The following is a 27,029-nucleotide window of genomic DNA, read 5'->3' as shown; positions in this document are numbered from 1 at the left end:
TAATGGTCAAATATCTTTGTTCAGATTCCTTTGTTTCTAATATACTTTAAAAACTTCTTACTGTCCTTAATTCTGTTGGCCATTGAGGTCTTCTGTTCCTTTAAGTCCTACATCAATTTTCTATAATTCCTATCTTATAAATTGATATTCATTACTAACTGCCTCTTTTTTCCATTTTTAAAATTATATATATATATATATATATATATATATATATATATATATATATATATATATATATATATATATATATATATATATATATATACATACACACCTCTATCTACCCTGATATAACGCAACGCGATATAACACGAATTTGGATATAACGTGGTAAAGCAGTGCTCCAGGTGGGCGGGGCTGCGCACTCTGGTGGATCAAAGCAAGTTCGATATAACATGGTTTCATCTATAACACGGTAAGATTTTTTGGCTCCCGAGGACAGCGTTATATCAAGGTAGAAGTGTGTGTGTATATATATATACATAATTTTTTTAATAGCTTCTTTCACTTCCCTTTACACCCAGATAGTTTTTCTACCTAGTGTAGTGTTCTTTCCCTATTGTAGGATTGTGGACTTTGGCCCGTGAAATTCTATTCAGGTTTTCTAAAGAAAAAGCTCTTCTCTGGCTCAAAGGCTTTCTGCTCACTGAAAGGCCTGGTTTTAACAAGAGCTTCTCAAAATAGTATGCTAGAATTTTTTATTACACAAAGTGGTAAGCAACCAAAGTATATGTGTAGGGCTATTTTTCATCAGTCTCAGTGTTTTCTCTGATTTCTGCACTCACTTCTGCATACGCAAGAGTCAATCAATAATCTGTACCTGCAAAAATGGGCACAAAGAAACAGGCCAAGGCTGAAATCTGGCCCAAATTATCTTAATTAAAACCCAAAACCAAAGCAATGAAAAATTAAGATTTAAGCTATTATAATCTTATTATGCCTCTGTATTGCAGCACATACTGTATGTGCTAGATCACATCATTGTCAGAGATATCTGTGAACTATCTAAGCACAATGCGGCACATTAAGGACAGGAATTTCAGCTTTTAACTAATATTTTTTTTTATTGATGGTCCAATCTTACCTCAGCTGAAGTCAATGGAATTTTGTCATTGAGTTCAACGGGAGAAGAATCAGATTCTACGTAACATATCAGGAGCAAATCCTCCCTCCGTCTCCACAGCCACATATCACATGAAATACAGCAGGACTGGTACGGTTCTACTACATGAGGAGTATTGGGTGCTCCATGCCCACTACAGAGCTGTGTTCTGTGGCTTTGATGTAAAGCTCACTGAAATCAACAAAAGACTCTCCACCAATTTCAGTGGACTTTGAATCAGGTCCTATAAAAGTGGGGGTGCTGTTCTGCTATTAGAGTAAGACCTGGGAGAGGACTGTCTTTATCCTCCATCCCAACTGCCAGAAAAACTTCCTGAGCCAAGCCCACTGACTCAGAGTTGAAGCAGAGACCTGGATAAGAACCTGAATCTATCTTTATTGTCATCTTTCCTCTTTAATTTCACTTTTTATTTAAAAGTAATGTGAAAAAATCAATATCCCTCATCCAAATATTAGGGATTTGGGGACACCAGCCTGATTTCAATGCAAGTGTATGAGAAACCCATTAAAATATGGCTTATTTGTCAACACCAGATCAATCATCTCTTTCATGAGACCTCTGATTTCTCTTTTTAAAATTAACTCTTCTTTTTTAATTATGGGCAAGAATCTACCCTATGATAGGAGCAAAGAATCCTTTGGCACCTTATAGACTAACAGACGTTTTGGAGCATGAGCTTTTGTGGGTGAATACCAACTTTGTCGGATGCATTCACCCACGAAAGCTCATGCTCCAAAACGTCTGTTAGTCTATAAGGTGCCACAGGATTCTTTGCTGCTTTTACAGATCCAGACTAACAGGGCTACCGCTCTGATACTTGATACCCTATAATCCACTTATAGTCAAAGTTGTGTAAGTTGTGAGACGAATTTGTCCCTAAGAATTTAGAGGAAGAAACTTCAGTGAACCAAACACAATTCATTTATAATGACATAGGTTACAAAGAATTTTTTAATTATATTTTTAAATTAAATGTAATGTATTTTAATAAGGGCATCTTATGCTTCTCTTTTTCATCATATGTACAGAGTAAGGTTAAATATTGGATACAGTTTATATGAAGTAATTCCTCGTTTACTGGTATTTTAAAGTGGCTATCCCTCTGAGCCTATTACTATTTATTAATCTGACCAAGTGTACCAATTTTATTGCTTATCTATGATAGTTATCTCAATACATTATTTTAATCAATATTTTACAGCTAGTCATCCACATCCCAGTATCCGTGCCAATGAAATGAACAATAGTGTTCTCTACAGTGGACAAGAACCAAGAATTTAAGTAATTCAGTTCCCTTCTTGGCATTAACAATTTGTGTTTATGCCAGCAGAGATATTCAAAGCAAATCGAGGGCAACCTTGCTGAGAAAGCATGAGTTAGAGTTTTCAAACCACTGTGCTACTGACCACTGTCAACAAAAATACTATGTCATATCCTGGGCAAAAAGTTAGAAACTGCAAATTCATGCCACTTACTTTTAATACTAACAACATCAACAACTGCCTCCACAGTTAAGCAAAATATTAAGAAATGCTGAACTTAATGAAACTGGGATGAGGTACCATAGTGAAACTAAGGAGAACAGTCACTTCAAAACACTTAGCAGAAAATCTATATAGACTAGTACAATGGTCAACCATTTTTCATGGTACAATATGTCTTTTAAATCACTTACCCGAGCTACACTTCTAGAAGAATAAAACCTCTAGTAACAATTAGCTGTAATATTTTCCTGGCAAGGCTAAAGCACACCGATACTAATTGCACATTGACACAATAAGAAATAGTGACCTAGTTCCATGTTTATAAGCTTTTCTTAAAATTAGCTTCATTTTAGTTCATAATATGAGGTATGTGTACCCTTCAAGCTGAGGGGTGTAATTTCCAGTTGGAGGAAACATACTTGTGCTAGCTCTCATTGAGCTAATGCACTAAAAATAGAGTGTAGCCATGTCAGTGCATGTGGTGGGACAGGCTAGCTGCCCACCTGAGAGCCTACATACATTCTCGGGGCAGCCAGCCCTTCCCACTGCTCATGCTGCCGTGGTGACACACACTATTTTCAGCACTCTATCTTTATGAGAGCTAGCGTAAGTATGTCTCCTCCAGCTGGGAATTACACCCCCAGCTCGACGTGTTGATGTAACCATGGAGAAAAAGAATTCAAAATTAGATCACAGTAGTATGTATTAGAAAGTCAGAGAGAATGCTCCCAATTAAGCACTCGCTGAAGAGCAACACACTCACTAAACAGATTTTCCTCCTTGTGTCAGAAGTGGAAAAATGTGATACAGATTGAAAACTGAGGAGAATCATTTTAGGGGAGAAAATACCAAACTTTCAGTGAGACTCCATTGCTTTCAGACAGCCACTAAACTGACATGGATTTGAAGTGGTAGGAATAGACATCCTCACTAAAAGAGCTGCAGCCAAACATTTAAGAGATATAACAGCTCCAACTACAGACCAACAAAGCAATAAATTAAACCCTACTTAATACACTTATGTCATCTAATTTAAATTTTTGTAAACCACATTGGCTATGTTGTAATTGCTCTGGAGAGCAACACCTTTGCTTCTCCCCAACGCTAGTTACAATCAGAAACCCAAATCCTCGAGTCTTTACTCAGTCAAAACAGGGTCTTTACTTAAGTAAGGATACCAGGATTTAGCCCAGAATCTCTAACATTTGGTTCTCTTTTGCAAGCAAGGTAGAAGATGAGATCTCAATATATTAACCTAATCTGTGTTTTTATCTCAATGATGAAATGACAAGTTTACTGACTTTTTTACTATGCTGCCTTTTCTTCTGTAAGCGAAGATAAAACTAACCCCTAAAGTTTCCATTGGACTAAAAATAATAATAATAAAAAAAACTTGGAACTGGTGCAGAAATGCTGACATAGCTTTCATATGGCAACATCTCTGGCAGCTGAGTACCACTCCTGAGAAAATGGAATGGTTACAAAATCCCTACATACTTCTTTTGAGTAAAGTATGTAATTCAGATCCCTTTTTGGTTCCATTTGAAGTTTACATGCTGATGCTGCATCCTCATTTTTCTTTTTTCAGCCATACAGAATTAAATTCTTCAATTTCTTCATAATTTTGTATACTACCATTTTAAGACCTGATTCCTATCCCATTTGCGCAGCTTTCTTACAGACTTTAACCAGGTTTAAAAAAAAAAGAAGTTTGCAAATCACTGCTTCATCAGCCCCCAAGCCATAGGTGTGTGCAAATATTATCTTCTCCACTGTATATTTATAGGAGGAATTTTTTTTAAACGACTTAAAAGTAAGAAATGAGGGCATTAGTCTTCTCATTCTGTTCATTATACAATATAAAAACTGAACCTGTATTCATTTATTTTAACAGTATGTGAATTAGACCTCCTTCATACATCCTGTTTTGTAAATTCTGTGATCAATCTGAGATTTCTATCACCTTGGTATCTGACTGGGCAACCGTGAACAATTACTAAGAACGCTTGGTAAAGGAGACTGTACATTTCAGGATAAACAATGCACTCTGCTGAAAACTAAAAGCCCTACTTTCTGAGAGAGGATTTGGTGTCCTAGAATTTGAACCATCTGATTCATCTATGTGCTGCTAATAGACCATTTAAAGTACCAGAAGGGGAAGGGCAACTCTTTATTTGGCAACACACAAATCTAAACACACACAAACACAGCCCCGATTCTGTTACGTGGGTGGAACTCTGAGTGTGTGCAGATCTCCAATAATCTAACAGGGCTTTACACAGAAGCAGGAGTCCGGGAACAGTGGCAGGATCCAGGCTATAGCTTTTCATGGCTAATACCATAATAACAGTAATTTGCACTTATACAGCATCTTCCATCCTAACTACCCAGGATGAAACTCATCCTGGGAAAAGGGTCAACTCAAGGTTTATGATCCACTTAGGCCCTATGCTAACCCTCTATACAGCAGTGAATTTCACCCTCAGTGATTGTGTAAACATTAATGTATTAAGCCTGTAACGAATCCTATGAGGCATGATCTACATATTATAGAAGAGGAAACCAAGACATTGAGAAGTGTTTTGCCTAAGATCACGTCAAACATATAGATGGGAAGTGAATCTTGATTTGAACCTCGTTTTTGTGCTCCAATCACTAGACATGATACTTACTTTTTCCTTTAAATTACTTAGTAGTTAGAAACTTAAGTATCATACAACGATTGGTTTGGGAGACAGAATCAGCCATGCATATATCTTGCCTCTACATGGTTTTACCATGGGATGAGTTTTATAATCTTACTCACATTGGAGTAATACCTTAGTCTGTGAGTAATCCCATTGATTTCACTGGGGTTATTCATAGACTAAGACATACTCAATATGATGAGTAAGGGTGACAGAATCTAGTCCTATAAAACTATATGGGCAACAGTTGCACAGAAAGAACAAAAACAACGAGGAGTCCTTGTGGCACCTTAGAGACTAACATATTTATTTGGACATAAGCTTTCGTGGGCTACAGCCCACTTCATCAGATGCACAGAGTGGAAAATACAGTAGCAAGTATATATACACAGTACATGAAAAGGCAGGAGTTGCCTTACCAAGTGGGGGGTCAGTACTAACAAGACAATTCAATTAAAGTGGAAGTGGGCTATTCTCAACAGTAGAATACCAAGGGAGGAAAAATCACTTTTGTAGTGGTAATGAAGCTGGCCCATTTCAAACAGTTGACAAGAAAGTATGAGTAACAGTAGAAGGAAATTAGTATGGGGAAATTCGCTTTTGTAATGACCCATCCACTCCCAGTCTTTATTCAGGCCTAATTTGATGGTGTCCAGTTTGCAAATTAATTCCAGTTCTGCAGTTTCTCGTTGGAGTCTGTTTCTGAAGTTTTTCTGTTGAAGAATTGCCACTTTTAAGTCTGTTATTGAGTGACCAGGTAGATTCATGTCAATCTACTACTGAGAATAGCCCACTTCCACTTTAATTGAATTTTCTCATTAGCCCTGACCCCCTACTTGCTAAGGCAACTCCCTTCTTTTCATGTACTGTGTGTGTGAATATATACATATATACACACACACACACATATATATATACACGCACACGCACACACACACCTGCTACTGTATTTTCCACTCCATGCATCCGATGAAGTGGATTTAGCCCACAAAAGCTTATGCCCAAATAAATCTGTTAGTCTCTAAGGTGCCACAAGGACTCCTCATTGTTTTTGCTGATATAGAAAGAACAGAGCACCACATGAAATTTGCGCACTGGGAAGTAAGTATAACTGGGAAGTGACTTTATTTCAAGTTTCATAAAAGCTGCAGTGCTGATCTTCTCCACCAGCAATAAAAATGTTTCAAAGGTTTTTTTCAACCAAATATTTTGTCAAATGAAGGGAATTACAGAAAACAACTCTATACTTATCACAATGTTACATGTGCATGTTCATTTCTCAAAAAAGTCAGTATTATATATATTCTCTTCCCCAGTCACAGATATGAGCCACACAAAATCTTCCTGCTTAAAAAACCTAGTTTGTATTAAATCCATCTACTTTTACAACACTGGCCTTTTTAATTCCAGTCATCTCTCTTTCTAGTATATGATCATTAATATTGAATACTTTATTCTTTAAACATTAACAAAAATAATTAAGCCACAAAAGCATGCACATGCCTAAACTGAGACACTCATGTTGCTATCACTCTAACCCCTCCCTGCTCACTCCATCCCTCTCTACTATCTGTTTCCCTCATCCTTCTTGTGCCAGAGCTGACCAAATTTCAGATTGTAAGCTCTTCACTGTACAGACTGTTTCTTTCTTTGTCTTTTCTGAAGTTTCTTTCTGGCACTTTAAGATAATAAATAATTATCATGAAACTTTGATTCTTTCTCCCTCTAGCACCAGGAGAAATAAAAAGCAACATTTATGGATTGTTACTCACTTTCAGGCTTTGAATCCACGACTGCATGTTGCATATCTTTCAGCTGGAGCTGCACTCTTTGCAGCCTCTGCTCTGCGTGGAACAGCTTATAAAAGACAATTGACTCTATTAATATATGTACTCTTTTGAAATGCAACAACAAAATATAATATCAACAAGATGCCCAAAATACAAAAAATGGTAACAGTTTGCACCTAGAGAACATCTATTCCACAAGACAAAGGTAGTATGTTCTTACAATGCAAAAACAAATGTTTCAACAATTAATTTAATTTTATTTGTTTCATTTTAGAATTAAAGAATATGTACTTCTTGAGCTACATGATCATGATGGTCCCTTCTGACCTCAAAGTCTATGAGTCCATGATTTTTTCTTTATGGCACAAAAACTCTTAACAATTTTTTAAAAACCAAAAGGTGCTAGTATTCATGAAGTATTCATGGACAAAAAACAGTAACTAGGATCAGGGAGAGCTAAGGGAGGTACCGGATAAGTATCCTTACAGTGCTTTGGCAATATGGATGAGTTGTCGCAGCCAAGTGTGCGAAGACACTGCCAAGTTTTCTGCTAAGCAGCACCTGCTTGAATAGTATTTTTTGATTTGGACAAATATCCACTAAGAAGTGAAACTAGCTGAATATCAAGTTCATTTTACTTGTGGTCTAACCCAGATGTCAAGCTAGGACTCAACATCTGAAAGAATCCACTAACTTCTGCACAAGTGCCAAACACAAATAAAGCCTGCAATATTAAAATCTTCGACTTTTTCTTTCAGTACATTTTGCCAGTTCACATTAGTTGTCAGAAGTTGGCTAGCTGGTATAATAAACAATGCCATCAGACAGCACTGGACTTCGTTAAAAAGTCTTGTTTTGTCCGTCTGACCTGTAAGCAAAGTCCAGCCTGCCATTCTGATACCAACCACTTCCAATCAAGCATGTTATATCTATGATACACATGATCTTCAAGTTGGAAAGACAAAATCGCAATGTTACTCTTGAACCCACATCCCAGAGAACAGGCTAGTGCCATGCCATTGTGTTTGTTTCTGCTATTTCCCATCTTAAATCTTAATGGAAACGCATACAAGTACAAACCATATCAAATCAATATTTGCTCACTACAATAAATTCAATTATCTGTCTCTCAGAAATACAAAAATATGGCACAGAGCACAGAGTTCTTAAGTGGCCTTGATGTCAGTAGCAGTTAAGACTGCCAAACATTTGAGAGGTGCTCAGCACCCTGCTGGATCAAGCCCCTAGTACAGAAATTTACTAAAACATTCCTATTAAAAATAGGTTTTAATTTCCTGGAGGAGCATATTGACACGGTCACCTAATATCATCTTCAGTGTTACTCTTTTAAAAACCTACATAGGGCTCATCTCCAAATAAAGCCAAACATCTATTTCCTTATGTTTAACAGATTTGCTTTTACATGGATACCTGATTCTTTTGTTCTTGCTTCTGCTGGGCTAAAGATTCTTCTCTCTCTTTCTCTACTCGAAGCTGTCTTGCTATTTCAAGCATTCGTTGATGGTTTTGCACCGTCTCCACCTACAGCACGTGGATAAATAGTGCACGTTACTGTTAGATAGTTGAGAAATAAATTAGTGTGATCATGTGTCTCACAAAGCCACTTAGCACTTCCTTTCCATATATATTGCTACTTAGAGATGACAGTAAGGCACTGGATTCAAGTCCTTAAAAGCTTTGGACTATTGCCTAGGGAGATTCCTTTCCGTCAATTAGTTATTCAATTCCTTCCTCAGACATACAACATGATCATCTTAATCCTTGTTTGCATTCCTAAATCAGAGTTGCAAGCCAAGGACTGTGACACTGAAATGTTACAATGTTACTTCTCTCATTACCCTCTTCTTAAGACGCTCCACTCTCTTGATGAGCTGATCCTTCTCCTCTTCCATTGCAGTGATATCCTACAAAGCAGCAAAAATAAACAAAATACTAATGTACTTACAATATTATAATATAGGAGTTGGGCCAGATTCTGTTACAGTCAAGTAAATGTGGAGTAAGCAAAATCTGAATCTGTCCTTTTACATACTGATACACTTGCAACTTCATTTATTCATGATCTAATCATCCAAGCCTCTAGTCCCGCTCTCTCTCTCGTCTTAACACTCCAACCCTCACAATCTTTATGTAGAACAGGCTAGATGACAGCATAGCATCCACCATGTAATTATTGTGCACATTTATAATGTGAGCACATGGATTTCTTTGATGATTAGAAAAAAAAAATATGAAGACAACTCCAAATTTAATCCTGTAACATGTATGCTCTTAAAAGCTGCCATCATGTCCACTTCTATGCAGATAGATGTTTGAATTCCAGTTTTGCATTCAGTTACATATGAGAGCTGCATTCTGCCATTTTTCCAGTGAAATTACATTTAAAGAGATACTCTGTTTCTCCTCTCACATCATTGTAAAACAATGGAGAGACATCACTGTAAAAGAAGGGTAAGTGAGAACAGTAATCAGATCCATGGTTTATAAACAGTCACTACATATTTAGGCCCCAATCCAGCATAACACTTAAACACATGCTTAACTTTAAGCACGCGAGCAGTCCGGCTGAAAAGCTAGGCATGTGGTTTGCTCCATTAGGGTCTCTATGAAAATACTGTAATTTAATAATAACACCACCTAGATTATCATAATTGAAATAACGTTTATAATTGAGTTTACTTTTCAACATTTCTGTTGCTTTCAACTGACTCCTAAGACACTCAGGTGCTTCTGAAAATGTTACCCTACATTACTAAAGAAAGAGGTTTTATAGACAATGGGCGTTCAAAGGGAAATGTAGTGTTAATATTTGAAAATCCATTATTGAGGCCAGTCCTATGTCTTGGCAGCACTGTTTCACAATGTGCTGCAGAAGACCTAGTTCTGAGCGTGACCTTAGGTCTCGTTCTTCCTTTGTCAGCAGAGAACTAGTCCAGCTAAGCAGAACAAAGCTGCAGTATCTATTAGCGATGACCTGCACAAACTAGGTACTGCAGTGGGCCCATGGAACTGATGAAAATGAAACAAACTGACTTAAGATACAATCTGGACAAAACTGTTGCAAATCTATGATTTCCTTTGGGTGTTTTTTTTTTTTTTTACCCGTCTTATTTCTGCAGTGGAGAAGCCAGAAGTCTTGAGCTGCTCACATTCCTTATGCAGGTTTTTAAAGGCTTCCATCAGATCTTCATACTACAGAACACAAGGGAAAGAAAAACTTCAAAGCCAGCACTGTATCTAATAAGTTGCACAACACTACATTGCTTTTTAGTAATACCATATGTGCACAAAGATCAGCAATGTGCACAGAGGGTCATTTAGCTGTTTTCTCATCTGAAAAATAGTCAACATATAAAGTAGACATTCACATTTATTACATCATTGCAGCCAACAACCTTTTATTTGAGGGTCCTCTCATGAACCTCACAATTTCTCCCCTGCTTTAATGCTTTTCTCAGTGATACATATTGCAGCCAACACAGTTGTAACTAAGGAAGACTTGCTTGGCTCCATGGGGAGATAATCCATGTATGTCCTCAGTAAGAGTCATTGGTCCCGTTGGTGTATGGTCTGAGGACACTTCCTGTGTAACCTAACAGCCCAGAGAGGAAAATCTTGATCTGAGGATGCAAATACAAGTTTCACAAACTTCTTGATCCTGCAAGGTACTGACCACTCTGGCGTCACTCCAACAAAGCACTTAAGCATGTGAGTAGTCCCATAGAATGTAACGGGGGCCAGAGTGCTTAGCCCTTGCAGAATTGAGACCAATGTGCTCAGATGCTACAGCTACAGTATAAATTCAACAACAGATTTGATAGAAGATAGTATACCGCATGCTACCTCTAAGACATTGCATTCCCACCAGTGATCCTAAACTGAGAGTCAATGTGAAAGTAAGTGCAGGTAGAGAAATAATACCAGAAGACCTAGAGAGTTTAGAAATATAGATAGGAAATAAAATTAGATTAAATTTGGAAAAATGCAAACTATCATCCAGGGAAAGATAATGGCCACAGAAACACAGACATTAAATAAGATGGAGAAATCTAAAAACTGACCTGCAAGTGCTCTCTTACTCCCTTGTAAGACCAAATTAGATATGAATGTTCAACACAATATGGGAAAAGTGTCATATCTCAAAGCAGTGAAGTGATTATTCCTTTCTAAATAACTCTGGTGAGATAGCAACTGGAATACTACATTCTGTTCTAGGCACTTCAGTATCAGACACATACTGACAAAGTGGAAGGAATTCAGAGAACAACAAGAAAATTATTAAGGGCTTGAGGAACTGATTTACAAGCAAATAGTAAAAGGTGAAATACATGTAGCGTGGCTACGTGACAAATAGAGAGGGAGACATGATAGGATGTATGCATCAATGATGACAAGGAATTATTTACAAAGAGGTGGGAGTAGAAACACAACTAAGGGCTTGTCTATATGGGACATTATTTCATGACAAGCCAGGTATTAATCTACAGTGGACACTACTACTGCACACTAAAAGTTCCACAGTGTGCTTTGATGTAGTGTTGACTGAAATGGGATTCTTTCAAAGTGCACTACAGAACTTTTAGTACACTGTGGCACTGTCCATCTAGGACAGGCCTGCACAACATACGGCCCGCGGGCGTGGGGGGATTCTAAATCCCCCGCACACAGCGATCTGCGGGCTGTCCAAAGCCCTTTAAATCCCCGCAGCAGCAGGGAGCTCAGAGCCCTTTAAATCTCAGCTGCGGCCGGGAATCAAAGGGCTCTGGGCTGCCCGCAGCGACAGGGAGCCCAGAGCCCTTTAAATCCCAGCCACGGCCGGGAATCAAAGGGGCTCTGCACTGCCTGCAGCCACGGGGAGCCCAGAGCCATTTGAATCTCAGCCACGGCTGCCCACAGAGATTCCCAGCCGCAGCTGAGATTTAAATGGCTCAGGGCTCTCCGCCGCTGCAGGCAGCCCAGAGCCTTTTGAATCCCGGCCATGGCTCCAGCAGATGGGCTGGGGCTGGCATTTAAAGGGCTCGGACTCCCCTCAGCGGCAGGAGCTCTGGGCCCTTTAAATCCCTGCCCCAGCCCTGGAAAGCTCCGGGTTCCCCCAGCCACCGGAGCCCCGGGCCCTTTAATTTTCCCCTCAGGGCTCCCAGCCACCTCTTCAGCTGGGAGCCCCTCATTGATGTAAAATCAAGTATCACCTCCCCATCCCCAACCTTCCTCTTTGTCCCACAGCTGTTTTGGTGGGGCAGCGCTGGGGAAGGAGGGTTTGTTTCCGCAGGGCTGGGTGGTGCTGGAGCGGGGTGTTTTTGTGGGGCCAGGAGGTGCTGGGGGTGCTGGTGTTTCTGCGGGGCCGGGAGGTTTCAGCCTTCAAATGTTTTCTTTGGAGTACTGTGGCCCTCGCCACTTTATGAGTTGTGTAGCCCTGATCTAGGACATTACTGTGTGGCCAACTGCTGTGCTATGGATTCACACCCTGGCTTACTATGCAGTAACATCCTGTGTAGACAAGCCATGGAGTAGTGAGGTCACATTGTGGCCTTTAGGCACTATGGCAGTATAAATGATAAATAATAATAATAATAAAAGAAAAATTGATGATGATGATGAAGATAATTAAAGCTTTCATACACAGAGATTAGTTAGCTTGTGGAACAGTTTCCCAAGGGCAGTGACGCAAGTCCAGAGCTTGGGACATTTAAAACAAGACTAGCTAAAGCTCTAGAAAAGTATACTACAAACAACAATCTTGCACTGGTATCTGTGGATGATCAGATTATCTGGAAGGGCTTTTCCATTTCTATTTTCTACGATCCTTCTTCATTTGGGATCCAGAGACACTGTTTAGTTACATACTCGTGGTGAAGTGTGCACAGTTGGTATTTTCTTTGGTTTTCTTCTGTTGCTTGACAGATTCCTCTTTTCAAATGAGGCACAATCCAGGCAAGAGGCTGCACTCAGAGTATCCACCTCTCAGTAACTCATGGGCTGGGAGACTTAAAGCCAATAGTATCCACATGGGAAAGACTCAGTCTTTCCTGAATGGGGATTCACCTGAGTGAAGGCCAGTGTAGTATTTTGTACCATAACAAGAGTGTGGTTAGCCAGTTTCATTGGATGGAACTACCAGTGGCAGATGGAAAAGGAGTACACACAGCACATGCAACAGGAGACACACACAAGCAACCCAAGAAACCTTATAGGTTCAGTGATGGCATGACTATCAATGCCATGGGGGTAAGTTCATCAAAGATTGGCCAGAGATTTAAGTCTATATTTTCTTGGTTATTTAATATAAACTACAGCCAATTTGATTTGCAGATCACAGCATGGCCTGGAAACTGGTAATTTCTTCAAGTCACCTGCTTAAGTAATTGGAAAAATACAATTAAGCAAAGTACCGTATACCAAAGAAACCTGCATTAGCTATGCTACTTCCAAGAAGTCATTTGTGAATTGTTGATGTCTATCCCTAAAATACAAAGTTGTACATTTGCATAGCTAGATACAGTCAGTGAAACTCGATTAACTTCATAAGCATTTAAATACTCTCACGTGGTAATGTCAAATTGCATAAAAGCTGGTATATTATTCCAGCTTCTATTTTGAACTAGTCAGTACAGTATTAGTTTAATAATATAGTTATATTATTCTAATTCAAAAAGGAACACAATTTACGTAATGGAAACAAGAGAGTTGGATATTTATACAAATTAGGACTGCCACATACTGAACAAACATACAATCTACATTCCTTTTTCTAACTGCTGCTTCTGTTTAGTTATTTTAAAGTTATAAAATCAGAGATTGACAATGATAAAAAAAAAGGGGGATGGTGTTGTCCAAACCTCCATGCAGCTATACAGCTTTCATGATGCATAATAAGTATAATGAGTTCTACTTGTTACAAACATTCCATAATATTGATTTCATGAATGACTGTACCTAATGAAATGCACTAAAAATACTGCATAGAAATTAAGTAAACATGTAACTCAGATAATATAAATCTGAACACACATCTTAATTACATTTCATTGGCTTTATATTTCAGACCCACCCAATTTGACTACTTAAGATCCACATTTAAGGTTCACAAAAAAATGCTGGAATGTCACCCTTGGCAACTGAAGTCCTTTGTTTATCCACAGAACATAAATATCTGTCTGCTAGAAACTGGATAGCCCACCAATACATTTTACTTGAGTAATCAAAAAGCAATCAGAAGACAATGGCATGTAGTCACTAATGTCTGGGGACGGATTATGAGTTACCTACAGTGAAAAACTCCACGGCCTTGTCTAGAATAGAAAAAATGTACGTTAGCTCAGATATTAAAAACTTGGTGGTGGTTTTTTAAAAGTGTTAAACTCTGTCTACATTAGGTGTTAACATGGTTTTTAACACCACTTATTTAAAAGGTGTAGCTAACTCACTTTTAAAAACACATTTTTTCTTAGTCTGACCAAGCAATAATCCCCTAAACCCTCCCTTTTTGCCTCTCCTTTTACCTATTTTATTAATTTAAAATAATAACCGGGTAGCAAATTCATCTAAAACACTACCTGTTTGTTGGTGTCAGCCACGGTATCGTCCTGAAGAAACTCAGCTGGCACTTCAAGTTTAATTAAGAAACGTGCCAGATAGGCTCTTTTCTTGAGTTCATTAGTCCGTTGAAGGAGCCAGTGTAAGACGGGATGAATCACAGGTTTGCTTCCAATAACTAAACCCTGGCGGAATGTACTCCTAAATAATAATAAAAACCAGTAAGTCTCCTACTAAAGAACACTGCTTTGGAACAAACAGTATTAGCAATTTTTATGATTCCTTCCCCCACCTGCTAATGCTTTTCTCTAATGTTGCTGCCAGTTTGCTGACCACAGGCCCAATTCTGCTGCCCTTATGCCGGCAGAATTCCCACAGAAGTCAATGAACAGAGATTGCAGCAATGGATCTTGTGTTTCTGAGGTATCCTCCAGAAAACTAGAAGATCTAAGAATGGCCTGGGTTACCAGACTACAAAGTGGTACAGGATGAGTGCAGTACAGACCAATGGGCCTGGTCTCTAAGGGAAGGTGATGACCCTCCTAGTCATACAGCACCCTCTACTGGCTAACTTATTGAATATCACAAGATACAAAAGCAAAGCTAGCACAACAGTGGAGCAAACCAACAAGGACAGGATTGAGAAGCAACTCCCAAACCCTTGAATTCTTTACTACCACAAGAAAAGTGTGCCATATACTATACATCTCCTAGAGGTTAATGGAAGAAATATTTTCAGAACATCTGCATATTAAGTGGAACAATCAGTTTCTATACTTGAGTGATTGACACTACTATTTAAACAGTAGAACAAAACAATAACTTCTAAATAGAGATATATTGATGAATGAGTCGGAAAATGAAAGAATTTGGTACAAATATATCATTTTCTCTTTGAATCAAGAAAAGGATATTGGCAATGGCAGAAGTATTAATAAGACAGATTTTCAAGTAACAAATTATAAAATCTGAAGACACATAATATTTTTACATAGAGTAGATCATTTTAGTATTTGTCTGCAACTAAAATAGACAGTCAAAAAGCAAACAGGATGTTAGCAATCATTAAAAAAGCAATAGAGAATATCTTATTGCCCTTATATAAATCCATGGTACACCCACATCTTGAATACTGCGCACAGATGTGGTCTCCCCATCTCAAAAAAGATATACTGGCATTAGAAAAGGTTCAGAGAAGGACAACTCAAATGATTAGGGGTTTGGAACGGGTCCCATATGAGGAGTGGTTAAAGAGGCTAGGACTTTTCATCTTGGAAAAGAGACTAAGGGGGGATATGATAGAGGTATACAAAACCATGAGTTGTGTAGCAAAAGTGAATAAGGAAAAGTTATTTATTTGTTCCAGTAATATAAGAACTAGGGGCCACCAAATGAAATTAATGGGCAGCAGGTTTAAAACAAATAAAAGGAAGTTCTTCTTCACACAGTGCACAGTCAACCTGTGGAACTCCTTATTTGAGGAGGTTGTGAAGGCCAGGACTATAACAGGGTTTAAAAGACAACTAGATAAATTCAGGGAGGTTAAGTCCATTAATGGCTATTAGCCAGGTGGGTAAGGAACGGTGTCCCCAGCCTCTGTTTGTCAGAGGGTGGAGATGGATGGCAGGATACTGCAGATGATACTTACAGGTCAGTAATACTTCCTGGAGGTTTGTATTTAAGGATACCAAGAAGGCTCAACATTCGTTTAGCTGTTTGCTCTGGCATCTCCTCTCTAATGTCAACAACATGCTGAAAAGCAAAAAAACAAATACTGTATTACCATGCATAGGTCAAATTGTTAGCCATGCAGATCTAAAGGAAGGGACTTGATCCACCCATTATATGATATGTTATAACATGTGACTGACATAAGTGAGGTGTCACATACAGAACACCACTCTACGAGCCAAGTTCTGATTCCCTTTGGACTCTTTCCCCATATGCGTGCTTAGGCAACTTTTTTCAGACCTGTATTCTGGCTGGCCATAGGCCCACAGTCTGCCAGTCATACAGATTACTTCTGCCAAGAGTAACAGTAATCCTGACAAGACAATTACATTGCGGGCAAGGTCATTACTCAGATATATGGCCCACACCTTCTGATCTAAAAACCTATTCCCCTCCATAGGTCAGCACTCATAGAACCCGAGGATCAATTGTGGACAGTCAGCTCCTTTGCTTTGTTGGGGACAAGGGCAAAAGTTGCATCCCAGAGTTTCTGATCACTTTCCACCCTACACATGTACCAATAGCCAGCCAGAATTTTGTCCTTTAGATGAAAGAAATGTAAATATGAATAAGATCAAGAATCACATTCTGATTTCTAATCAGAAATTTAAGATGGTTGGTCTTCAGCATTTTCTAGTTTGCCAAATAATAGATAGAGAGGATTATCTTCTGAATGTGCACATTTAACTCTCTAAGACTAGCACAATCTACGTATGTAAAGCAAACATATGCCATAAAATATACAAAATTAGCTGTAAATGGAGGTTTTCTGCATGATTTCTGCTTCCACCACTCTTGAGAGCAAGCCTTCTAATGCCCATGTATGTTTAAACTCCATCCTTACCTTTGGGTCAATCTCGCCCAGAACATCATTGAGAAGCTGCAATAGCTGAATTGACTCCAGTGAGTCAAATGTGATTAAATTATAGTTCTTCTTAAAAGGCTCCTTATTGAGCTTCTCAACAATTGATTTGATTTGATCACTCATAATTGGGTCCTGAAAACAATCCTGCAGAAAAGAAAGTAGGAGGGGGGAAAATCCATTCAGTGGGAGAGATGGCTCAGTGGTTTGAGCACTAGCCTGCTAAACCCAGGATTGTGAGCTCAACCCTCGAGGGGGCCATTTGAGGATTGGTCCTGATTGAGCAGGGGGGTTGGACTAGATGGTCTCCTGAGGTCCCTTCCAACCCTCATAGACTCTAAGACTGGGAAGGGACCTCGAGAGGTCATCGAGTCCAGTCCCCTGCCCTCATGGCAAGACCAAATACTGTCTAGACCATCCCTAATAGACATTTATCTAACCTACTCTTAAATATCTCCAGAGATGGAGATTCCACAACTTCCTTAGGCAATCTATTCCAGTGTTTAACTACCCTGACAGTTAGGAACTTTTTCCTAATGTCCAACCTAAATCTCCCTTGCTGCAGTTTAAGCCCATTGCTTCTTGTTCTATCATTAGAGGCTAAGGTGAACAAGTTTTCTCCCTCCTCCTGATGACACCCTTTTAGATACCTGAAAACTGCTATCATGTCCCCTCTCAGTCTTCTTTTTTCCAAACTATACAAACCCAATTCCTTCAGCCTTCCTTCATAGGTCATGTTCTCAAGACCTTTAATCATTCTTGTTGCTCTTCTCTGGACCCTCTCCAATTTCTCCACATCTTTCTTGAAATGCGGTGCCCAGAACTGGACACAATACTCCAGTTGAGGCCTAACCAGCGCAGAGTAAAGCGGAAGAATGACTTCTCATGTCTTGTTTACAACACACCTGTTAATGCATCCCAGAATCACGTTTGCTTTTTTTGCAACAGTATCACACTGTTGACTCATATTAAGCTTGTGGTCTACTATGACCCCTAGATCTCTTTCTGCCATACTCCTTCCTAGACAGTCTCTTCCCATTCTGTATGTGTGAAACTGATTGTTCCTTCCTAGGTGGAGCACTTTGCATTTATCTTTATTGAACTTCATCCTGTTTACCTCAGACCATTTCTCCAATTTGTACAGATCATTTTGAATTTTGACCCTGTCCTCCAAAGCAGTTGCAATCCCTCCCAGTTTGGTATCGTCCGCAAACTTAATAAGCATACTTTCTATGCCAACATCTAAATCGTTGATGAAGATATTGAACAGAACCGGTCCCAAAACAGACCCCTGCGGAACCCCACTTGTTATACCTTTCCAGCAGGATTGGGAGCCATTAACAACTACTCTCTGAGTACGGTTATCCAGCCAGTTATGCACCCACCTTATAGTAGCCCCATCTAAATTGTACTTTCCTAGTTTATCTATAAGAATATCATGCGAGACCGTATCAAATGCCTTACTAAAGTCTAGGGCTTGTCTACATCACAAAGTTGCAGCGCTGGTGAGGGGGTTACAGCGCTGCAACTTAGGAGGTGTACACATCTGCAGGGCATCACCAGCGCTGCAACTCCCTGTTTGCAGCGCTGGCCGTACTCCCGTTTTGTCTCGGGTGTAGAGGATCCAGCGCTGGATCAGTGTAAACACTTACCAGCGCTTTTCTTGACCTCCGTGGAATAAGCAGGTATCCCAGCATACCTGAGGAAGCCTCTGGTAATCAAGCTGGTCTCCTTCCCCGGTTTGCTCTCGCGTTCCCCGAACCCCGAGCAAGCAGGTCTCCTTCCCTGCGGTTTGCAAAGTGGTTCGGGGAACGCGAGAGCAAACCGCGGCGAAGCTGGTCTCCTTCCCTGGTTTGCTCTCGCGTTCCCCGAACAAGCAGGTCTCCTTCCCTGCGGTTTGCAGGGTGGTTCGGGGAACGCGAGAGCAAACCGCGGCAAAGCTGGTCTCCTTCCCCGTTTGCTCTCGCGTTTCCCGAACAAGCAGGTCTCCTTCCCTGCGGTTTGCAGGGGGGTTCGGGGAACGCGAGAGCAAACCGCAGCGAAGCTGGTCTCCTTCCCCGGTTTGCTCTCACGTTCCCCGAACCCCCCTTGAAGCCGCCCAACAGCGCTGCAGTATGGCCACATCTAACACCACTTGCAGCGCTGGTTGCTGTAAGTGTGGCCACTCTGCAGCGCTGGCCCTATACAGCTGTACTAATACAGCTGTAACAACCAGCGCTGCAAAATTGTAGATATAGACATACCCCTAGGTATATCACATCCACCGCTTCTCCCTTATCCACAAGGCTCGTTACCCTAATAATCTATGATTCTAATGAAATATGTGAACCTCTGTATGCCATAAAACTCCTGTGATGGATGCATAGAGAGGGGTGGGAAAGAGGAATATTGCAAGATAGGAAGCATGCAAACCCTGTCTAGTGCATTACCTTTTATCATGAGGGCTTATCTACACTTGGAACTGTAGCACTTCAGTGTAGACATGACCTACACCAGTAGGAGGAGTTTTCCCATTGGGATAGCTAATCCACCTCACCAAGAGGTGGCAGCTAGGTCAACGGTGGAATTTTCCAGTCAACCTAGAGCTGTCTATGTGGGGGGTTACATTGACTTAACTAGTCAGTCAGCAGTGTGGATTTTTCACACTCCTGAATGACCTAGGTGGGTTGACCTAATATTTTAGTTTAGACCACAGAAAGAAATGTGCATTGAAACATTTGTATTTACTAGCAAAAAGTAGTTCATGGACTCAAGAAGCCCGAAGCCCTTGTGGGTCATCCCAACCTGGCTGCAATTACTGCACAGCATCTCTGTAGAAGAGACCTTTATAGGTACCAGGTGGACCCCATAGCCTCCCCAACACAGGAACTGACCCCTATGGGTGACAGAGGAACCCCAGATCCTCCCCCACAACAGGGACTGATCCCTACGGATGGTAAGGGAACTCCAGATCCTCCCCACAACAGGGACTGATCCCTACAGGTGATAGAGGAACCCCAGATCCTCCCCACAGCAGGGACTGATCCCTATGGGCAACAGAGGAACCCCAGATCCTCCCCACAGCAGGGACTGATCCCTTTGGGCGACAGAGGAACCCCAGATCCTCCCCACAGCAGAGACTGATCCCTTTGGGCAACAGAGGAACCCCAGATCCTCCCCACAGCAGGGACTGACCCTATGGGCAACATAGGAACCCCAGATCCTCCCCACAGCAGGGACTGATCCCTTTGGGCGACAGAGGAACCCCAGATCCTCCCCACAGCAGGGACTGATCCCTTTGGGCAACAGAGGAACCCCAGATCCTCCCCACAGCAGGGACTGATCCCTTTGGGCGACAGAGGAACCCCAGATCCTCCCCACAGCAGGGACTGATCCCTATGGGCGACAGAGGAACCCCAGATCCTCCCCACAGCAGGGACTGATCCCTTTGGGCGACAGAGGAACCCCAGATCCTCCCCACAGCAGAGACTGATCCCTTTGGGCAACAGAGGAACCCCAGATCCTCCCCACAGCAGGGACTGATCCCTATGGGCAACAGAGGAACCCCAGATCCTCCCCACAGCAGGAACTGATCCCTTTGGGCGACAGAGGAACCCCAGATCCTCCCCACAGCAGGGACTGATCCCTATGGGCAACAGAGGAACCCCAGATCCTCCCCACAGCAGGGACTGATCCCTATGGGTGCTGGGGGGTGTGTGTCTCATCACTCTGTACAATGGGACTGATGGGGACTCTGTATCAATCCCCTCAGCAGGGACCGATTCCTTTGGGGACCTGGGGGAACCCATATCAATTCTCACAGAGGGACCTGATCCCACTGGCTGCCGGGAGCCCCTGTATTCTTCCTTGCAACAGAGACCGACCCCGGGATGCCAGGGGGGCCCTGGATCCTTCTCCTGTGTAGGACACGCCCCCATAGCTGCCGGGCCTCCCCGTGTTACTCCCTACAGCCGGGACTGCTGGGAACCTTGTATCTACCCCATCGCCGGGGCCGACCGCAAGGGACCTCGGCGCTGCTCCGCGCAGGACCCCACCCCCTCGCCCCGGCCCCCGTTACCTGACCTCCTGCCCCAGCTACCCGTTGTCGTTCCCCCCTCCGCCTTCTCTTTCTCCCCAAGAATTTTTCTCCTAGTTACCAGGCCCTTGGTAACAGTTGCTAGGGCAGAGTGGCACCCTTATTTCCGGTCACGTGGCTTCCATGACGACAGGAACCGACCACTGCGCTCCAAGCCGGGTGGGGGCGGTTCGGGGGAGGCGCATGCGCAGCTTGAGGGAGTGAAGGTTGTTGGAGCAGTCTCTGCTTCCCCACAGGTTCAGGGGGAGGGAGAGGGGCGAGTTGCAGCCTATGTGTGAGCAGGAGTAAAGGTGGTGGAGCCAGAGTGCGCCCCAGTGGTAACGCTGCCTGGATGCTTCCCCAGTTGTGACTCCACCTGGCAGATGGGTGTGAGCTGCCCACTTTGCAGTGTGCATCACCAGCTGGGCTGCCTCCGACTCTGGCCAGAAGTGGGCTTCATCAAGCACCTGTCTTTACTGCACAGTCAGTGCCCATTTCTGTTGGGGCTTATTAATAACTCGATCTCCCGTTGAGCCCCTTTCATCAGGAGGTCACAAATTGCTTTGCAAGAATCATTGAATTAAATCTCTAGGCCCAAGTACCTCTCTCATTTGATAAAGGAGTAAAATGAGGAGAATGTGTGTTCTGGTTTTCTTTTTAATTTGGACCTGATTACCCTAGTATCTGAATATCCATAATTCCCAACAAATAAATATTAATCTCATTGCAGAAAATAATCATGTAACACATTTCAGGCAGGTGGGTGAGTATACCAGTCTTTGCAGTTTTATCATCTCTGGAATTCCAAAATAATTCCAGTTGTATTAAAAAATAAATAGCTTGCTGTTAATCATCCCCTTCTAATGTTTATTCTTTTTCAACATCAGGATGCATAAATTGATTTACAAATGTAAAGAATTTAGCTTTGTATTTCTTATTTTCTGATACGCTGTATGTGAGCTGTGTTTTCTGTTTCAAAGATGGGGAGCTTAATTCTTGTCTCATTCTAGTGTGGCTCCATTAACTTCAAAGGATTTACACCTGTATAATATCCCAATCCTGAAAAGATTAATGCACAGGACTTCATAAGAATAGCCATATTGGGTCAGACCAATGGTCCAACTAGCCCAGTATCCTGGCTTCTGACAGTGGCCAATGACAGGTGCTTCAGAGGGAATGAACAGAACAGGTAATGATCAAGTGATCCATCCCCTCTCACCCATTCCCAGCTTCTGGCAAACAGAGGCTAGGGACACCATCTCTGCCCATCCTGGCTAATAGCCATTGATGGACCTATCCTCCATGAACTTAACTAGTTCTTTTTTGAACCCTATTATAGTCTTAGCCTTCACAACATTCTCTGTCAAAAAGTTTCACAGACTGACTGTGCATTGTGTGAAAAAATACTTCCTTTTGTTTTGCCCTTTAAAAACTAGGTCATGTTCCTTTGCTACTAGTAGTCTTTATATTGACCTTTAGTAATCCTTAGTTCCTGGAAGAGTTCACTTTCCTTTCACATGCTTTCCTGATTTTTTAAGCTCTCTTTTCCTCAACTGACTGTTTAGAATATTTGTACTACACAAGGGGAGTAACTTGAGAGTGTCTTCCTGTGGCACTACTGTTACCAATTTTGGCCCCTACAGGCTGCTCTGGTGGTGTATAGGGGCCATAAAGGAGCCACAAATGACTTGTGGAGAATTCCCCCAGTGCTGGAGTAGCATAGAGGCAACATAAGCCCCCCTTTGCCAGTCCCAATGAGGGGATGTGCCTGTATCATTCAGAACTATGAGAATTCTGGAGTGTGGCACAGCTACAAGGAGGCTGCTGCTGAGGTTCTTCTACCTTACCCCACACACTATTTTAGCCCCCACAGGGCCCAAAATCAAGGCAACGCAAAGGTAGCTTCAAGCCTGGTTTGCCGTCTCCCCTTGGACTGTGTGTCTCAGGAGGCCCAGTACAGAATCTGCCCCATTCATGTTTATCAAGAGCACAAAGAGTATTCAGGGAAAGGAGAGGTTTGAGTGCCATATAAAGTGTCAACATAAAAACAAAACAAGATCAAAATACCTGTCTATCCTAGTATAAGCCTTTGTGGTTTGCTAATTCAAACCCTGGTCGAGGTGAAGGAAGGAGGGAGCCACCTCCAGTTTGAGAACCAATGCTTTATAATTACTGTAGGATGTATTCCATTTATTTTCCGTTTACATTGTACATTTGTCATGACCCAATGTGCATATTATGTGATTATACGTTTTCATAAAATAATAAGAATTAAAAAACTTAATTTGTCTTTTTCTGTGCCCCTCAGCTTTGCGTGCCCGAGGCAAGTGCCTTACTTGCCTCGCCCTTGTTATGGCACTGGTGTGGGGTGGCACGATGTGAGAAGGCCATGGAGGATCCTGAGGCAACCTTTGACCTGTGTGACTTCACAGCCCTTTCTTCTAGGCATCCCACACTATGCACACACCCAGCCTAAACCAGCCAGAGTGCTAGCCCAGATTTCCACATCCAGAGTCCATCTGACTCCAGTTTCAACAGGCCAAAGCAGAGCCTAAATTCCCTAACTACCAGCCATCTGCTTAGAAAATCAAGCTTTATCTCCATCTCCTGGCTTTCTGGCATCACAACATAGGCCATGAAACTTCACACACACGTGAGAGAGATGATTTTTTCATCATAGCATAAGGAAAGTTGCAGGCAGGAGGCAGGTGGGATATATGGGTAATGTAGGTGAAGCGGTATCTGGGTGGAGTCCCACAAAACATAGGTGGGTGGTTCTGTGGCTCTCATAAACACACAGGTGTAGCATCCATATCCCTGGAATAGTTCAGATGGAGGTGTCACAGGCATTTGAACAAGGTTTCCTAATTCTATTACAGTGGTACACAATACTGCATTCATCCCTAAAACTCTTATTCAGGTGAAACTCACAAAGGGACAAACCTCAGGATTGGGTTTAATATATTTTGAGCTGTTTGAGAAGAGTTATAGTGAGGGCTTCTTCCAGAGGCTAGGAGAGTAAGAAAAAGAACTAGGCCTGAACAGAAATTAACCAAAGTCCTTTGGATCTGCAGTCATAGCCCCATTCTCCCTTACAGACACTACTGCATGTATGACTGCCTTGTGAATCTGTGAGGGGAGCTCAACCATGAAAGCCAGCAAATTAGAGTGGAAAGAAACCTGAGCAAATTGAAATCATGCTCAGCAGCAAAAGAGAGATCACCTTATATGGGAGCATCCATGGGCAAGGAAATGAATGTATCTGGCCTGGCTGCTAAGGTCAGATCCCAAGCGGATGGAAGAAGTTAATGTGAGTGTGCTTAGGAAGAAAAGAAGACACTCTGAAAAGTAACTCTTTGTCCCAGGTGGAATCCAAGTCCTGTTGTTTTTCCTTTTTGTTATAAATAAGAGGATGTGCATTTAAATCTGACTGGGTTATGTTAACATCCATTTCTACTGTATGGCTGGTCAAGTACCTAGATGTATCACAGGTCTTGCTTTGATCCCAATCTGTGTTATTTTTTGCTATTATTTTGTATCACACTTCAAAGTTTGTTGAAATGCTGCTAAGTTTCTCAGCATAGAATACTATAAACCACAGCATCCTTGGATAAAATCAGTGCTGGCATAGGCAATGTCCACTGTGATTCTGTGATTTTATGAACAAGTACCTGCTTACCCCAGGTGCCAATATGCCCCTGTGTGGTAGGGGATTGTAAATCAATTTTCAAGAAACCCTGCCAACTTAAAATCACACTTCTTTGTGGATTTCTTGTGCCTACTGCTGTCACATGTAACAGCTTAGATGACTATAAACTGAAAAAGATTAGAGGAAGCAATGCCTGTTTCTATCTTGTTGAATTTGTTTGTTTTGTGTACTTGTGTCTTTGGTTCTGATGTGGGTCTTTCACACAGCAACAGGGAGAGAGGGAAATTGGCCCTCTGAGCCTTACTTATGAGTCTGATCTGGCGTAACTCACATACTACCACTGCCCTTCCCCTTATGTGGTCACACCAGTGCAGAGTGGGCATACAGCACTAACATTCTAATTTAGAAGCGTATCACACCCACTTTACACTGGTGCAAATGACTATGCAAGGTTCAAGGCAACAAAGAATCAGGCCCTTAATGGAGCCAGAACAAGGTGTAAGCTACACCAGCATAGTCTCCTTTAGACTCATATCTGCTTGTTTACACTTACATTTTATAGCATTCTAACTTGCTGGCACAGGGAGGTGAAAAATCACCCCCCTAAGCATTCCTGCAGCAGCACTTTGAAGTTTCCAGTGTAGACATACCTTAGCTCAATGTTGTCAAACCTCTAGGGCAGTGTTCCCCAAACTTGGGACGCCGCTTGTGTAGGGAAAGCCCCTGGCGGGCCGGGCCAGGCTGGTTTGTTTACTGCCCCGTCCACAGGTGCAGCTGATCGTGGCTCCCACTGGCCGCGGTTTAGTGCTCCAGGTCAATGGGAGCTGCTGGAAGCGGCGGCCAGTACATCCCTGGGCCCACACCGCTTCCAGCAGCTCCCATTGACCTGGAGCAGCAAACCATGGCCAGTGGGAGCCACGATCAGCTGGACCTGCGGACGGGGCAGGTAAACAAACCAGCCCGGCCCGGCCCAGCCCACCAGGGGCTTTCCCTACACAAGTGGCGTCCCAAGTTTGGGAAACACTGGCCTATGTTATACAGGAGGTCAGACTAGAAGATCACAATGGTCCCTTCTGGGCTTGGAATCTATTAATAAGGCCATACAAGAAGCCAGTGACAAATTCTGGTTAGATAGCAGATCTTTCTTCTCCTTCCTGTTCTCATGTCTCTACCCCATGCAATCTTCTGTCAGTGGGATCATAAAGAAACAGAACAGATGAATTGTAGTGGCATTTGGAGATGGTGCTGTTGAGCAGAGACAGTGACATAGACTGTGAGCTGCCCTGGGCAGTTCTAGGTGCTCTGGAGGCCGGAAGGAGAAACAGGTGGATAACACAGCTCACTTTCCCATCTGCTTTCTGTCAGGCGCAATGCATTCTTTAAGGCTTGCTAGGTTGGGCGAGGGTAAGTGAGAGATTGTTGCTGGATTTTAACTCTGCTCCTGCTTCCATAGAAGTTTATTGAAAAACTCTATTGACTTCAGGCTGTGGGACCAGGTCCCTAATGCACATTTTAAACTAATGAAGTCTGACCCTGTGAGATGTCAAGTGAAATCAGTAGGACTTGAGGGCATTCACCAGCCCTCAAGAGCTGCTCTACAGCTCATGAGTCTTCAGTGGGTGTCTGGCACATCCTGATTTGTTCAGTAAGAATCAAGATTTCCAGTGATAAACTGGGTGAGGTGATATCTTTTATTGTACCAAATTCTTCTCTCTCTAACATCCTGGGACAAACATGGCTACAACAATTCCATGAACAAGATTTCCAGTGGACATTCAAAAAGATAAGAATTTGCCAACAGAAGGATCATGGCTGAGAATTTAGCAGAAAATTAGATCTTGGATCCCAGGACATTGATATAAATAGCCAGGCTATCTGGAGGACATCAAAGGAGTATTAATGCATCTGAAACTTAAGTTTTTGCTTTTTAAAAATCCTGAATATTTAAAACGTTAAAGCATATTTGAAATGTCCAATCAAAAGGAATTCCAGAAATATTCCTCCTCTGAAAACTGTCTTTGTCCAACATAGTGTGGGTGGCTGTGGACCATTGTATTTTAGTCAACAAACAGTCCTAATTCATCCCTTGTGT

General features: G+C 41.9%; 1 protein-coding gene across 3 annotated transcripts in view; it reads right to left on the bottom strand.

The window, feature by feature from the left end:
• IFT81 (intraflagellar transport 81) overlaps positions 1–21,399 on the bottom strand; it is a 61,015-nt gene extending 39,616 nt beyond the window's left edge. For 2 of the 3 annotated variants that reach the window (XM_030583141.1, XM_030583143.1), the window contains exons 1-8: positions 21,297–21,399; positions 17,217–17,381; positions 16,290–16,393; positions 14,662–14,842; positions 10,211–10,300; positions 8,947–9,012; positions 8,519–8,629; positions 7,070–7,154 (exon numbers count right to left, since the gene is read on the bottom strand). In XM_030583141.1, coding sequence (XP_030439001.1) covers positions 7,070–7,154; positions 8,519–8,629; positions 8,947–9,012; positions 10,211–10,300; positions 14,662–14,842; positions 16,290–16,393; positions 17,217–17,360 — 781 coding nt within the window. In that variant the 5' untranslated portion in view covers positions 17,361–17,381; positions 21,297–21,399. Of the gene's footprint in view, positions 1–7,069; positions 7,155–8,518; positions 8,630–8,946; positions 9,013–10,210; positions 10,301–14,661; positions 14,843–16,289; positions 16,394–17,216; positions 17,382–21,291 lie in introns of all 3 variants that reach the window. The other variant, XM_030583142.1, reaches the window with a different exon arrangement.
• Positions 21,400–27,029: the final 5,630 nt, after the last annotated feature.

The sequence above is a fragment of the Gopherus evgoodei genome, chromosome 13, assembly GCF_007399415.2.
Source record: "Gopherus evgoodei ecotype Sinaloan lineage chromosome 13, rGopEvg1_v1.p, whole genome shotgun sequence".
Taxonomy (NCBI): Eukaryota; Metazoa; Chordata; order Testudines; family Testudinidae; genus Gopherus; species Gopherus evgoodei.
Note: the sequence above shows the minus strand (reverse complement) of the source record. Positions and strands in the feature narration are given on the sequence as shown.